At 42.0% G+C, this 13,322-nt stretch overlaps 1 protein-coding gene across 2 annotated transcripts in view; it reads right to left on the minus strand.

Moving 5' to 3' along the window:
* Positions 1–13,322, minus strand: part of FBN1 (fibrillin 1) — a gene marked incomplete at both ends in the record, with an annotated part of 145,410 nt that overhangs the window by 33,627 nt on the left and 98,461 nt on the right. For both annotated transcript variants that reach the window (XM_080351428.1, XM_080351429.1), the window contains 3 exons: positions 96–218; positions 9,217–9,342; positions 10,182–10,307. In XM_080351428.1, the coding sequence (XP_080207554.1) occupies positions 96–218; positions 9,217–9,342; positions 10,182–10,307 (375 nt within the window). The remainder of the gene's footprint in view (positions 1–95; positions 219–9,216; positions 9,343–10,181; positions 10,308–13,322) is intronic.

Below are 13,322 nucleotides of genomic sequence, written 5' to 3' on the forward strand. Positions count from 1 at the left end.
GCTCTATTTTAAATAATCTTCCACAATAAAACCCACACACATGACCCAGATTTGGTCTGATTTTACAAATAAACAGAAATGCATATGACCCTCACCTGTGCACTTGATACCATCTCCAATCCAGCCAGTTCTGCAGCTACATTTGAAACTTCCGGCTGTGTTGATACATTCGGCGTGTCTGTCGCAGTTATGGGCTCCAATCTCACACTCATTGATATCTGCAAAAACACAGAGATGTTTGAAGAGCTCATGGATCAGACTTTCTCATACCCAGACAAGTGATACTGGAATTTCTCAAGAAAGACAATGCGAACATGAAAGCCAACCCGCATTTCTTCATAAAGCGACATTTAAAAATGAAGCAGAAGTAAAATCACGACAAAGGAAAGCAAAGCAGCATGTAGCATATTTCAAACGTGCTGCCCTACTGTCTCTTTTTCTGATAGGCACATAAAGCTGTGCTTCTGCACTTCACCACAGTTCCTTCTTTTTCTAACTGCTGCACTCAGAAAGAACGCAGGCCCACAGCCTTTGGGGAGAAGAGGACTAGCACCTATAGAGACTAAGACTGCAAGTGTTCAGCATCCTGGGATATATGTTCATCAAGCAGCTTTACAACAGGTTGCGCGTCCAACTTGATGACTAAGAGCTGGTATGAAGACCGGTGCAACCTGTGCTACCCTGACAACGGGTTCTGCTTTGCCAGAGACTGTGTGGGAGTGGAGGATGAGCTGTATCACTGTATCTAACGTGATGGCTGATGGATGCAAAGGTTACCAAGCATGCAGTTTATTAAGAACTCAGGAAACCTAACACAGTGGAAAAAAGTCAGCATCCTTGGAGACACCAGGCAGCAAGTCATCCAATCTTCAATATATGCATTTATGCCAGCACATTCTACTTTAGTACTTGCTATTTTCACCTTATTTTCATTCTTGGGCATTCTCTGGCAGTGTCAAAATATATAGACAGAAATAAAATGAACCAATCTCCACTCTTCCTTGTCATAAAACAAAATTAATGCCCCACGTAAGTACTTGGAGAATGTATAAACTCACAGGCAAAGTTTTCAGAAATTACTACTGGTAACTAAAACAAAACTGGCAGGAATTTTCTTACACATCCGAGCTACGGGTTTTATAGTGCTTTGTGTAACCAAGCTCTCTCTAACTGTGCTTTACTTCCATGTAGGATGTAAATTATCTAGAATTCAAATCAAGCTGTTTAATATTTATTTCGACTTGTTCAGCCCGCACAGGTGCCTTTGCTGTCGTGGTAACCAAATAACTTCATTCTGTACAATAGCGGATGGGAGGGGAAAAGAGCCCACAAACTCTGCATGATTGCACACACAAAAATTCAGCTCAGACCCCTCTCGAGAAGACGTTTAAGAAAAAGCATCAACCTTTGGGGTTCTCAGCCCTCAAACCAGACCTCAGTTTCCCAACCATTGGCTCTAAAACCAATGAGCTTTTAAAAAAGGGCAAGAGAGTGGCGCCATTGGGGAAAGTGTCAATGTACCATCTTAATAGTTTTCTTCATAACCTGTTCTTAGTTTTTTCTACTCACTCTTCTTTAGACAAAGGGCTCTGTGTCCTTCCTCTATGCCCTGTACATGTGTTTTGCCTTTTCACAAAGGCTACATGTAACTCTGAGAAGCAGACAACTTATGTTTGTCACCCTACAATTAAATACTCAAGTCCAGAGATACCTCTTGTTGGTTTGGGGTTTTGTTGGCTGGTTGGTGGTTTGTTTGTTTGGGGGGGTGTTTTGTTGTTGGGTTTGTTCTTGTTTTCTTTAAGCCTGTGTAGTGGAACTGCCTCCAATCTCACTGTTCTGGGTTTCTCTCTAAATGACGCATTGTTCTGAATCAAAACCCCAGACATGAGTATTCCCATAATCTGAATGCTAAAGTCGAGATATAGATCTAAATCTAGCAGCTGGAGCTGGAATCTAATATTAATGAATGCTGACTGTACCAACAAGCCTGAAAACATGCAAATGGGGACACTTACTTTTTAAAACTGAAAAAAAGGGTCAGGAGCAGATAATGTCAAAGTATATTTGTCTTTAGCATGTGCAAAAGCTCTTATAGAGATAACATCACCCTAAACAGGAAACTAGTGTCTGTCAAATATCTTAAGGGTGGTCAGAAAAAACAACTCATTTTGGCTTGGACGGAAGGGAAAGACTCGGAGGAATTTGGAGAGGTCAGCTACAGTATACACTGACATAAAAAAACTCAGGCAAACACTTTATATTTTAACCTTTACATGATTTTAAAATCCAAACTGTTAAACCACTGCTAACATTAAAATTGCGCTGTATTTGATTATTTGGTACTTTAGAACATACAAAAAAACAACATGTCTCCTTATACCCTGCCGAGCACAGCAAAACAACACAAGAAACATCATCACTGGAGATGCTTCTGCCAAGATTCTTTTTTAAACCACCAGCAAACACAAACAGAAACTTGCATGCAACAGCCACACTGCAATGAAGTCATGCTCAGGCTCAAATTTAAGGCAATCTAAACCAAATTTTCAGCTCGACATAAAGTGGCTGTGGGCTCCATCCCGTGCCGTGTTGCGCCCGAGAGGTCCCGTTGGCGTCTCTCAGCAGCACCGCCACAATGGACACTTGCTCCTCCATCAGCTGTTTGACACACACACACTAAGAAGCCTGGAAGCCCAAGGGCTGAAAGTTGGGAGCACAAATCTGTACCCAAATGAGGGTATTTAGAATGGGATCAACTTTCTGAGAGATCATCCACTGAAATGCCATTCCACTCACTTTGAACAAAATCCCCAAATCCTTTTCAGCTTTTTTTTTACAGGAAAAAAATTCAATAGATTTCAATGCTCTTTGCTAGAGTAAAGATCAAATAGGGAATGCAAAATATCTTTTCTACCACCTACCTTAACAGGGGACACTGCAGAGCTTATTTCATTGGCGTATGGAAAGGTTTTCAGATACTTAAATGAAAGTTGATTGAGGCATATAAAATACCATCACTGGCTTCATCACACATTTTACTTATTTTCAAAGCTATCTGCATTTAACTCATGTTGGTTTGCTATAATCCCTATTCTCTTCTTTCATTGCACAGCTGAGTCATAAGCCTGAATTTATTGCATTGCAATTATTTCCAAGGCGAAAGAGATCTCAGACCAAACACGGTCCTGTGTAAATGGGGCAGTGAAATCAATGGAATTTATGTCTGCTTATACTGGAGCTTAATCTGGATTTATGTTGCCATAAGTATTGAATTATGGCTTCACAGAACGAAACAAAAAGGAGAAGTTGAGCTCTGTAGGGGAAAAATTAACTCAATCTAAATAATAAGAGCAAGATTTCAGATTGTGCTGTCTGCATGGCAGTACAAACAGTACTACAGTCTTCAAACACTCCCACTATTTTCATGTAATTGTTTGAAGAGAAAAGCATTACTCAGGCTGAGTAAAGGTGTCGTGACCCGAAGAGCACACAGGAGGACACGACTCAAGTCGGGGTTTCACACAATGATGGCCTATTCCCACTGACTTCAGGGGGATTTTCACTGAAGAGTAAAGGGGTGAGTCACTGATTTATATCGACCTTCTCCTCCTGCCTCCAGTACGAGGCCGTGACAAGCCAAGGAAAATAAAGACATTCCAATCCAAGACTGACACTGCATCCTCAGCCAGTCCCACTGTGCCCCAGTCCTGCTGCACACATGTTCTCAGCTTTGTAATTGCACAACTCCCATTAATACTAAGGGAGTTGTCTGCCTACAACAGATGAGAATATGCATGATAAATAATATGCAGATCTGACATCATAACAATCCCGAGTACTCTCGGGAAACAAACTGTCAGTCACCCTGCTTTGTTGGCTCCTTCAGTTCTCTTCTCTGCACAAATATTTTTTCTCTCAAGCCTTTGGCAATTAATAAAGCATCTCTCCCATTAATCACAGAGGCACAAATGTTTAGGGCTGTGGATATGCAGCAAAAAGACGCGTCATATTTACCTGTTGTGTTGGCGCTATGCTTACCATGTGGCAACCAAAGGAAAGAACTGACTAGCCAGTATGTGCACAGCACATCTCTGTGCAGTCTGGAAGCGGATCATTCAACTCGGCCAGTATTCTCACCTATACTCTGGAAACATTCAAGTCATTCCCCTGCGTTTGAACAGAATGAGGGTAAACAATAACCACAAAACCTCACACATTCATAGGACGTGAAATCCTCAAGATACTGTGTGCCATTTACGTTTCCTGTTAGGTTTCATTGTAGTTTCAATAGTCTATGAGAATTCCTAGTGAAGTGGGAAGTCAATTCAGTCTCCACCTATAAGTCAATACTGTTTGTCAGAAATTATGCAAATCACTGAAGCATTTTCTGATTTTTTAATTGTTTTGGTGCTCTCTGCATATCTGTGCATTTTATTGCATTGACGTTTCGCTGGTATTTCAAGCTTGGGCCCGATTCCCACAGGGTCAGTGTGGTGGAAGTCACAAGGCATGTCCTCCTGGGTCACTGCCCATGCCAGCAGGCAGGTAACAGCGAATGCTTTTCAGGGGCAGAGGACTGAATTTCAACTTAGCACTTACACAAGTAGGAAAATATACGGAAAAATTCCCCTATTCTCATCTCTATACCTCTAAGATTGTTTTCTCTTTTGGAATCACTATTGGGTTTATTGAGCACTCTGCACCTTTGGAGTTTCACATGGGGCAGCTTGGTTCTTGCCTGTTATCCATCCTCACATCATCAGCCTGGGGCGCAGCATGTTATTGCTGGACAGACGCCTACTCACAGTATACTCCTTCTGTAATACCCCCATTTGGTGGCCAGCATCTTAATATTATTATCTTCTGGTATTTGGCCTGACACAGCCAGCTCCCAGATTCATAAGGGGAAATGTATTTGTTTCAATGATACCAGAACTCTCTTTTGCCATCAAAACTGAACCACAATGTATTATTAATGGCCAGAGGCCAAAGGCAGGGAAGAGAGGCAAGCACGCTGTACAAGTCACAAACCATTATGGACCTGTTTCTGAGGGCAAATGACAGGGCTCACCTCTTTTTTGCAGCATATCAGGCATCCTTCTCTCTATAACTTATTGTCAGTCCCAAAATCCTTTTTAGCTTTTTTTTACAGGAAAAAAATTCAATAGATTTCAATGCTTTTTGCTAGAGTAAAGGTCAAATAAGGAATGCAAAATATCTTTTCTACCATCTACCTTAACAGGGGACACTGCAGAGCTTATTTCATTGACGTATGGAAAGGTTTTAAGATACTTAAATGAAAGCTGATTGAGGCATATAAAATACCATCACTGGCTTCATCACACATTTTACTTATTTTCAAAGCTATCTGCATTTAACTCCTGTTGGTGTGCAAGTATGCAGTATGCACTCTGTCCAATAGCATCATCGTTACTGGGTGATAGCAAGTAATGCTCAAGAGCAGCTCTCTAACCTCACACCCCACACCAAGGCTGAACATCAATAGCCCTTCTCCAAACGGCACCAGCATGGCGCTGGCAGTCAGCCTGGTCTCAGTGCTCCTGCTGTGGAGGAACCCAGCACACCTAGTTGTGATCTGATGACCGTCTCAGGCAACTTCAGCCCCCAAGTTCACCTCATTCTGCTTGACTTTGTCAACAGTGCCCTATGCCTGTGCAAGCGCAGCTCTACCAGGAGCCAACAGGAGGTCTTGTCCACACAGCCCCGACTGGCAAGGATGGATGGAAGAGAGTCAGAGAAGAACTTGTTCCTCTGTGAAAATATCAGAGCGAGTAAATCTATGGCTCTACATCAACAGTGAAATATTGCAAATTTACAGGCAGTGCTCCAGAGTGGTGATGTATCACGAAACACAAATGCAAGTGCCAATACAGGATTTCGTCTCTGCACAAGTACATGTATACTTTATTGCCAGAAAATGCTGAGACAAGAGATCTGTCATAAAGCTAGGCAAGCTGGAACTGGGACAGGGGAAAATCTGCAATCTTCTCTCTAGTGGCTACATACCATTGCCTGCCTAGAAGAATCTAAAATGAACTGCTCTGTCTTGCCACAAGTTGCCTTGTGAATTGAAATTAAACCATTCAATGCACTCTGCCTAGAAAACCTGCATCTACAATGTATATTTCTGTATTTTTTTTTTTTTAATTATATTTTTGCTACTAAACTCTGTCCACATTCTTACTGAGAACCAAGGAGAGGGGGAACTAACATCTGTGTGGGATGGGAATGTAAGTCAGTGGGTGGATTCCGAATACCGTTAAATGATTAGAGAAAAAAAACATGTTTATTTGTTAAAATGGAAACAATCAGTAATGACAAGGGAACTGAAATATTTAGACAAATTTTAATGGAACCCAGAGGACGTTATTTAGTTGTTCTCATGAAACAGAGAACCTCCCATTCAAAGCATTGTACACATTTTTCTAATTTTTTTGCATGGGAGTTCCTAAAAACTGTAGATGCTTTTGATCTGTCTCTAAGACAAGAGCTGAATCCTGACTTGAAGGTGCTATTGGCAAGGTCCCTCCAGAAGAAGCCCTGATAGATACTCTCATGGTCTACAGTACCCGAGCCTGGGAGCTCCCACTCTCCTCTAAAACTGTGCAGACATGAGGTGGGAAATCCAAAGGTTTCCACCAGTAAATCAGACTTTTTAAAAACCAGAATGTGAGAATCTGCACACTGTGGTCACAACAGGGCAGGTATCCACACAGTTTCTTCAGCATTAAACCAACCTAGAAAGCTCCTGCTCTGCTTCCTCCCTTTTCTTATTTAAATCTTGATTACCATCCCATCTCAGCTGTATCAGCATAATTGATACTTAACATGTTTTTTTTTTTTCTAAGACCACTGTCCTCTTTCAAATTGCTGAGCTCCTCAACAGCATCTGTTGTAATTAAGGCGTCCTGGTGCCTTTCCTGGTGAGCGTCATCCTCCCTGGGACACTGGCGCACAGTCCAAAGCAGCAGAGGACGGGCTAAGGGAACGGTAAAGATGTGCGAGGCGGTGGGAAGAGCCCACATGGCAGACAGTCTCCATCCAAAGGGCTGGACTTGGCCGGACCAGGAGGGAGGGATTTCCCTGCATCTCTATTAACAAAATGTATTGCTTGGGACATTTGCCATTACCCTGCATCACATGATGCCAAAATGGTGGCTATTTCCAGGCACTTGCCCAGAAGGCATACCTCAGATTCCTCCCCTGCCTCCATGACCTTTCTCTGTCTTTTGCTTTCTACTGGTTGTTTCACAGAATCCCAGAGTGTCAGGGGTTGGAAGGGCCCTGGAAAGCTCATCCAGTGCAATCCCCCCATGGAGCAGGAACACCCAGATGAGGTTACACAGGAAGGTGTCCAGGCGGGTTGGAATGTCTGCACAGAAGGAGACTCCACAACCCCCTGGGCAGCCTGGGCCAGGCTCTGCCACCCTCACTGAGAAGTTTCTTCTCATCTTTAAGTGGAACCTCCTGTGTTCCAGTTTGAACCCATTACCCCTTGTCCTACCACTGGTTGTCACCAGAAGAGCCTGGCTCCATCCTCCTGACACTCACCCTTTCCATATTGATCCCCATGAATGAGTCACCCCTCAGTGTCCTCTTGTCCAGCTCCAGAGCCCCAGCTCCCTCAGCCTTTCCTCACATGGGAGATGCTCCACTCCCTTCAGCATCTTTGTTGCCCTGCGCTGGACTCTCTGCAGCAGTTCCCTGTCCTGCTGGAACTGAGGGGCCACAACTGGACACAAGATTCCAGGTGTGGTCTCCCCAGGGCAGAGCAGAGGGGCAGGAGAACCTCTCTGACCTACTGACCACCCCCTTCTAACCCACCCCAGGTACCATTGGCTTCCTGGCCACAAGGGCCCAGTGCTGGCTCATGCTCATCCTGCTGTTCCCCAGGACCCCCAGGTCCCTTTCCCCTACGCTGCTCACTAACAGGTCATTCCCCAACTTATACTGGAACCTGGGGTTGTTCCTGCCCAGATTCAAGACTCTACACTTGCTCTTGTTACATTTCATCAAATTTCTCCCTGCCCAGCTCTCCAGCCTGTCCAGGTCTCTGATGGCAGCACAGCTTCCAGTGTCAGCCACTCCTCCCAGTTTTGTGTCATCAGTTTTGTTTCATCTTCCCTGAGTGCTCCTGACCATCCCTCATTACGCTGGGAGTGATCGCTGCACCATGTGTAACTGATCAGCACGAGGGTTTTTCAGGTCTAGAGCACTGAAGATCTTCATATAATTTAGCACAGAAACAAAGAACATTGAACTGTTGGTCTACGGGGTACAATTAGGGATTTCTTGGATTCAGATCAGTTCATATGTAAGTCAAAGGCAGCTGTTACTAATGCACAACTATTCGTCCGTGGTCCAATACGCAAAGTACAACTCCAGCTCTCAGATTGTTCTATGTGAGCTGTAAAAAAAACCAGCTTCATATATTCGGGTCACTTCCAGAAGTATATTATTAACTCTATACCATAAGGGCAGACTAAGAATAAAAGTTTGTCTCAAAGACATTGCCAGAAATGTGTTTACACTAAGTCGACGTTAAAAATTATATTAAACATATGTTTGCATTTATATTTGGGCAAAGCCTAAGACTCTCCACACCTTGGCTTGAGACACGAGCACTAGGATTATTAGTATCATGCCCTCAAAGCCTGTATATTTGAATCTCGTTTCTGTTTGTTGGCAATACACAAAATAATGCAAATTTTGATTTTGCTGATATAATGTAGTTGAGTAGCTGTATTGTTGTCACTTTGTAAGAACTGAAGAATTATTTTAGGACGTAATTCAAGCCGTCTGTGTTTGCCAAAATAATGCCTGGGACAGATACCTGTTTATTTGGATGCACAGTACACAATTATCTAATCCAAACGCACTGAGGTCCTCAGGAGTCCATCACGTTACAAGCAAGGGCATTTTCTGTTCTCTTAGACTAACAGCCATGCAGTAATAAGCCAAATTTTGTTCCCAGTGGACATTTTGTCACTCGTTTCAGCAGAAGCAGCATCAAGCTGAACGCTGTGCCACCAAACTTGAGCAGAACACAAGCAGAGGGAATATGGATAAGAGACACAACATTTAGCACAAATAAGCGAAAAGAATCACAGTGAGAGGAGGTTCCAAACACTAGAGAAGAGGGCAGGCAGACTCGGAAGTTTAACTAAGAGTGAATAATTGAACTTCAAAACATACCCGTGCAACCAGTTGAGCCTTTCTTGCCTGAATATCCCATATCACAATGACAGATAAAAGAGCCTTTTGTATTCTCACAGGTTCCACTCAGACAGATGTTTGGATGCAGATCACACTCATTAACATCTAAAAAAAATAAATAAATTAAGATTTATTCAATAAAATTCTTAGAAAGTAACTGGGAAAATCTCTCGAGTTATGATGTTTTGATGCAAAAATGGGCCTACATATGCAAAGAGAAAACTGCTTAGATTAGCTGTTCCTGAGCTAGTGTACATTTTGAGACCTGGTTTAACACTGCCATATTACCATATCTGTATTAACATACCTTTAATTCCATCTTTCCTTAAAGACAGAGACTACGATTCAGCACATTACCCAAGGAATGACTATTTACTGATGCTTTCAATGTATATGTATGTGTGTGTTTGTACATACATTCACACATGCATACATATGTTATCTAGTTTTATACAAACGTTTCTCCTCAAATACACTCCAGATTTTTTATTTAAACGTGAAAATTTGGTTTTGGAAATAGATTGTTTCACGACTGTTCTACCAAGGTACCACACTTGCACATGGTTTTGTCTCAGGGACAAGTTTAATTCAGCACTAGTGATTTATCTTCCTACAAACCCTCTGTGGTGTCACCTACCAGCAGTTCCTTTCCGCGAGCACTCTCATCTGAGCTGCTCAAAAAACTCACTGGAAGAGGATGCAAAGATATGACGCTATAGATCTTCACGTTTGCATCCCAATCTACAGTGATATACAGAGATTACATCTGCATTTGATAAACATAGCTTGTGTAATGGGGCGTGTCCTATGGTCAGGTGGCCAAAATTAGGGTGTAAAATCAATACTCTTTAAATGTCGTTGTCTGTCTACTTGGAAGTACTAATGCCTTAATAAACGATTTTTCCCTAGTTAATGCAGATTGGAAAATATGTACTTTCACTTACCTATGCAAGTCTTCATGTCTTCAGATGCCATGAATCCATCATAGCAAAGACACCTGTATTCTCCTGGGATGTTTGTGCACTGGCCTCCATCACAGATGTTAGGATTGTCTTCACACTCATCAATGTCTACAGGGAAAAATTACATTAAAATATGCTGCCTTTATGGAATGCAACTCACCATAATCATGGCAAGCAAAGCATTTTAATGCCTTGGTAAACATGATGAAGATTGAATCCTTGCAAATAACTAAACTGTAGGTTGCAAGATTGTCCTGATGTGGAACCTCTTTGTCTCCAGCTGAAGTCAGAGGCAAATATTCCTGTCTGACTCCAAAGGGAACAGGAACCAACTTTGTAGGTAGAAAAGTCATTGACATGAAACAAATACACAGAACCTTTATCACACCACATGGCGACATACAACTGGAGATTCTTGGATACAATCCATCACGGTTGAAATCAATGGAAGCTCTGAAGTCAAATTCAGTGACAAAAATACCAGACTTTACCAAGCTTAAAAAAGCCATTGTACGTGCAGAATACCTCTACAGGTCTCACGGGTGGTGACAACCTGGAAACACAGAGTCGAACTCAGGACGGGAATAATTACACTACGCACATTTATTTCGCTAAACGATTTTGCGGGTTTTTTCAGTGTTTCAGCTGACTGGCCAGCCCAGCCCATATAGTTACATTCTTTAGCATGTTAAGTTGTTTTGTCAGTTAATGAAATTGGCCATCATTGACTGGGGCCAGGCTGCAGAAGCAGACGCTTTATTATATTAATGCAGCCATGCTAAGATCTGGAATCTTTCAGAGTCCCTGGGGTTATATTAGTGTTCCCTGTAAAAATCCCCAGAATCTCCCTGTGTCAGCACCAACAGAGACCAGCGAGAGCAAAAATCAGAAACTCTGCCGAGTGACACCATGGGAAAAAAATCAGCACAAAAAGGACAAGATTCAGGAAGCCCCTCCAAGAGAAAGGGTGTAACTCATTATCAGGCCAGTCTATTGTGGATTGCAGTAATTATGCAGCTGCAGAAAATGAACTCACTTTAACTTAAAATATTATGTTCATTATTCTTCTGTATTTCCAGCAGCTAGTGCTTGTGTGGATACACAAGTTCTGCAAGGAAGAAGGCTGACCAGTTCCTGTTCATCTTAACAAGCAAATAATGTTGGCATGGACATTAGCCTGGAAATGTTAATTTGGAGTGGAATTTGAATTAACATGCAAAATTAAGCTCTAGAGATGGGGATAACAGTGACAGAAATAAAGAACTTTATTTACTAACCTGTCACTGTACTGATTTCACAGTTGGGGGAAAATCAGCTGACAAAGAACCTGTTGTTTCTCCTAATTGAGCTGATTATTGATGCATAACCTCACCAATTCAAACCTGACCTACTACTGAACTGAACAGCATTCTTACCAGCTCAATTATCAAGAAATATATTCGGTAATGGCTTCTAGCTTTGTGTGATGTTAAAGATAAAAGACATGTTCACACAGAGAGCAAACTGAAAATGTAAAATAGGTGTTTCACAAACTCAGGTCACAGTTCTACTAAATCTTGTACCATGCACAAACACCTAACATAGCAAAAGGAGATACTCAGTGCAATGAGTAAAAAATGTCACAAAACACATTTTTTCTTATTTTTCACTCAGTTTGGGCAGAGGCAAAATTTCAGCTGGCAGATTTTGAATATTCACCACATACTTATATACGTGATTAATGCTTATTCAAGGGAAGGAAGTAGTATTTTTAGATACTAAAGGGTGGTGAAGGTGACCCATCACATCTCTGGGTATTTTCTTGAGTGGAATTTGACTTGACATCCAAAGGTGTCTGGTGTTTCTGCTATTTAAACCTTTTTATGTGTTCACTATCACATTCAAGTCTTTCTTAGAGGACAGTATGAAAATGAATAGCTAATAGCTCTTGGTGGCTGGCCTACGAATGAAATGCTATTTTTCAGATCCAGGCTGGATACGTAGATGCAAAAATTCACAACTAAGATCAGATGGAGGTTTTTTTCGTCACTCAGATAAGACCTGACTACAAACTTCTACAGACACATGTGGACAAAACCACCAAGAAACCATCCTCTCCCCACAGCAAAGGCAATTGCTTCCTTCCTTTTTCATTTGGAGAATGGCAAGATGATAGTTTTCTATTCCAAATTTTTTAGTTTAATACACAGGAAGGTGCTCTAAATAATCCACTTTGGTTTCGGATTTAGAGATGTCTTTGAGTGGTTAAGGGCAAGCAGGAGTAAAGCACAGAACTGTTTCTAGCCAGTAGACTTGAGATCCCCAAGACTGTCCAAGTACACACTGGGGTCATTTGGCCCCAGCGTCCTCAGTCAAGCCAAGAAGATGAAAACAGAAAAGGGGCTCAGAGACTCCTACTCCCGCCACCTTCCCTTCCCTCTCATCCCTCTAATCCTCTCACTCAGGCTTAGATTTTGGCTGAGGCACAATTTTGATCAACTGGTTTTATTTTTGCATTGAAAAAGTGCCCCAAACACCAATGTTTGGGCAAGTTTCTGTACAAACATGTCTTTTCTAGAACTGATGCTCACTGAAGACTGGCTACTTTACATCTTTCTGACAGTGTACGATGCGATGGGCGTGCAAACTGCGTGTAACTATGCTTTAAGGCTCTTCTATCTTTTGGAATGGTAGAGAGTGGCCTCAGGGTAATTGGGACCCTGGTCAGAGGTCTATAAATATTTACAAATTCTAAATGTGAGCTTTCTCTATTAATTCGGTATAGAAAACTCCCTATTTGTTCAACTATAAAGGCAATTCTATTCCAAGGGATTAACCCTGTTGTATTTCTCATGCTCTTCAAGGGACTCTTGGATGGAACTGGCAAACAGCTGGCAAACATTCACATGCCTGAGCGGCCAGTGGTTGTGCAGCAAGAACTAAGAGAGGAGTAGAGTCTAATTATCTTTCCAGTAACCTATGTGGAAATCACCCAGTACAATTCACTTAATGGGATTATGACTCCCAGACTCCCAAAGGAGAACACTCAGCTGTTAGAGCTCTGAGAATTTTCTCACAAAGCCCATTTAGAGGGCAAGAGGACTGTTTCCTAAGAAAGATTCACACTATTCACATTCCAATTTG

Source organism: Nesoenas mayeri (assembly GCF_963082525.1).
Source record: "Nesoenas mayeri genome assembly, chromosome: 11".
Lineage (NCBI taxonomy): Eukaryota > Metazoa > Chordata > Aves > Columbiformes > Columbidae > Nesoenas > Nesoenas mayeri.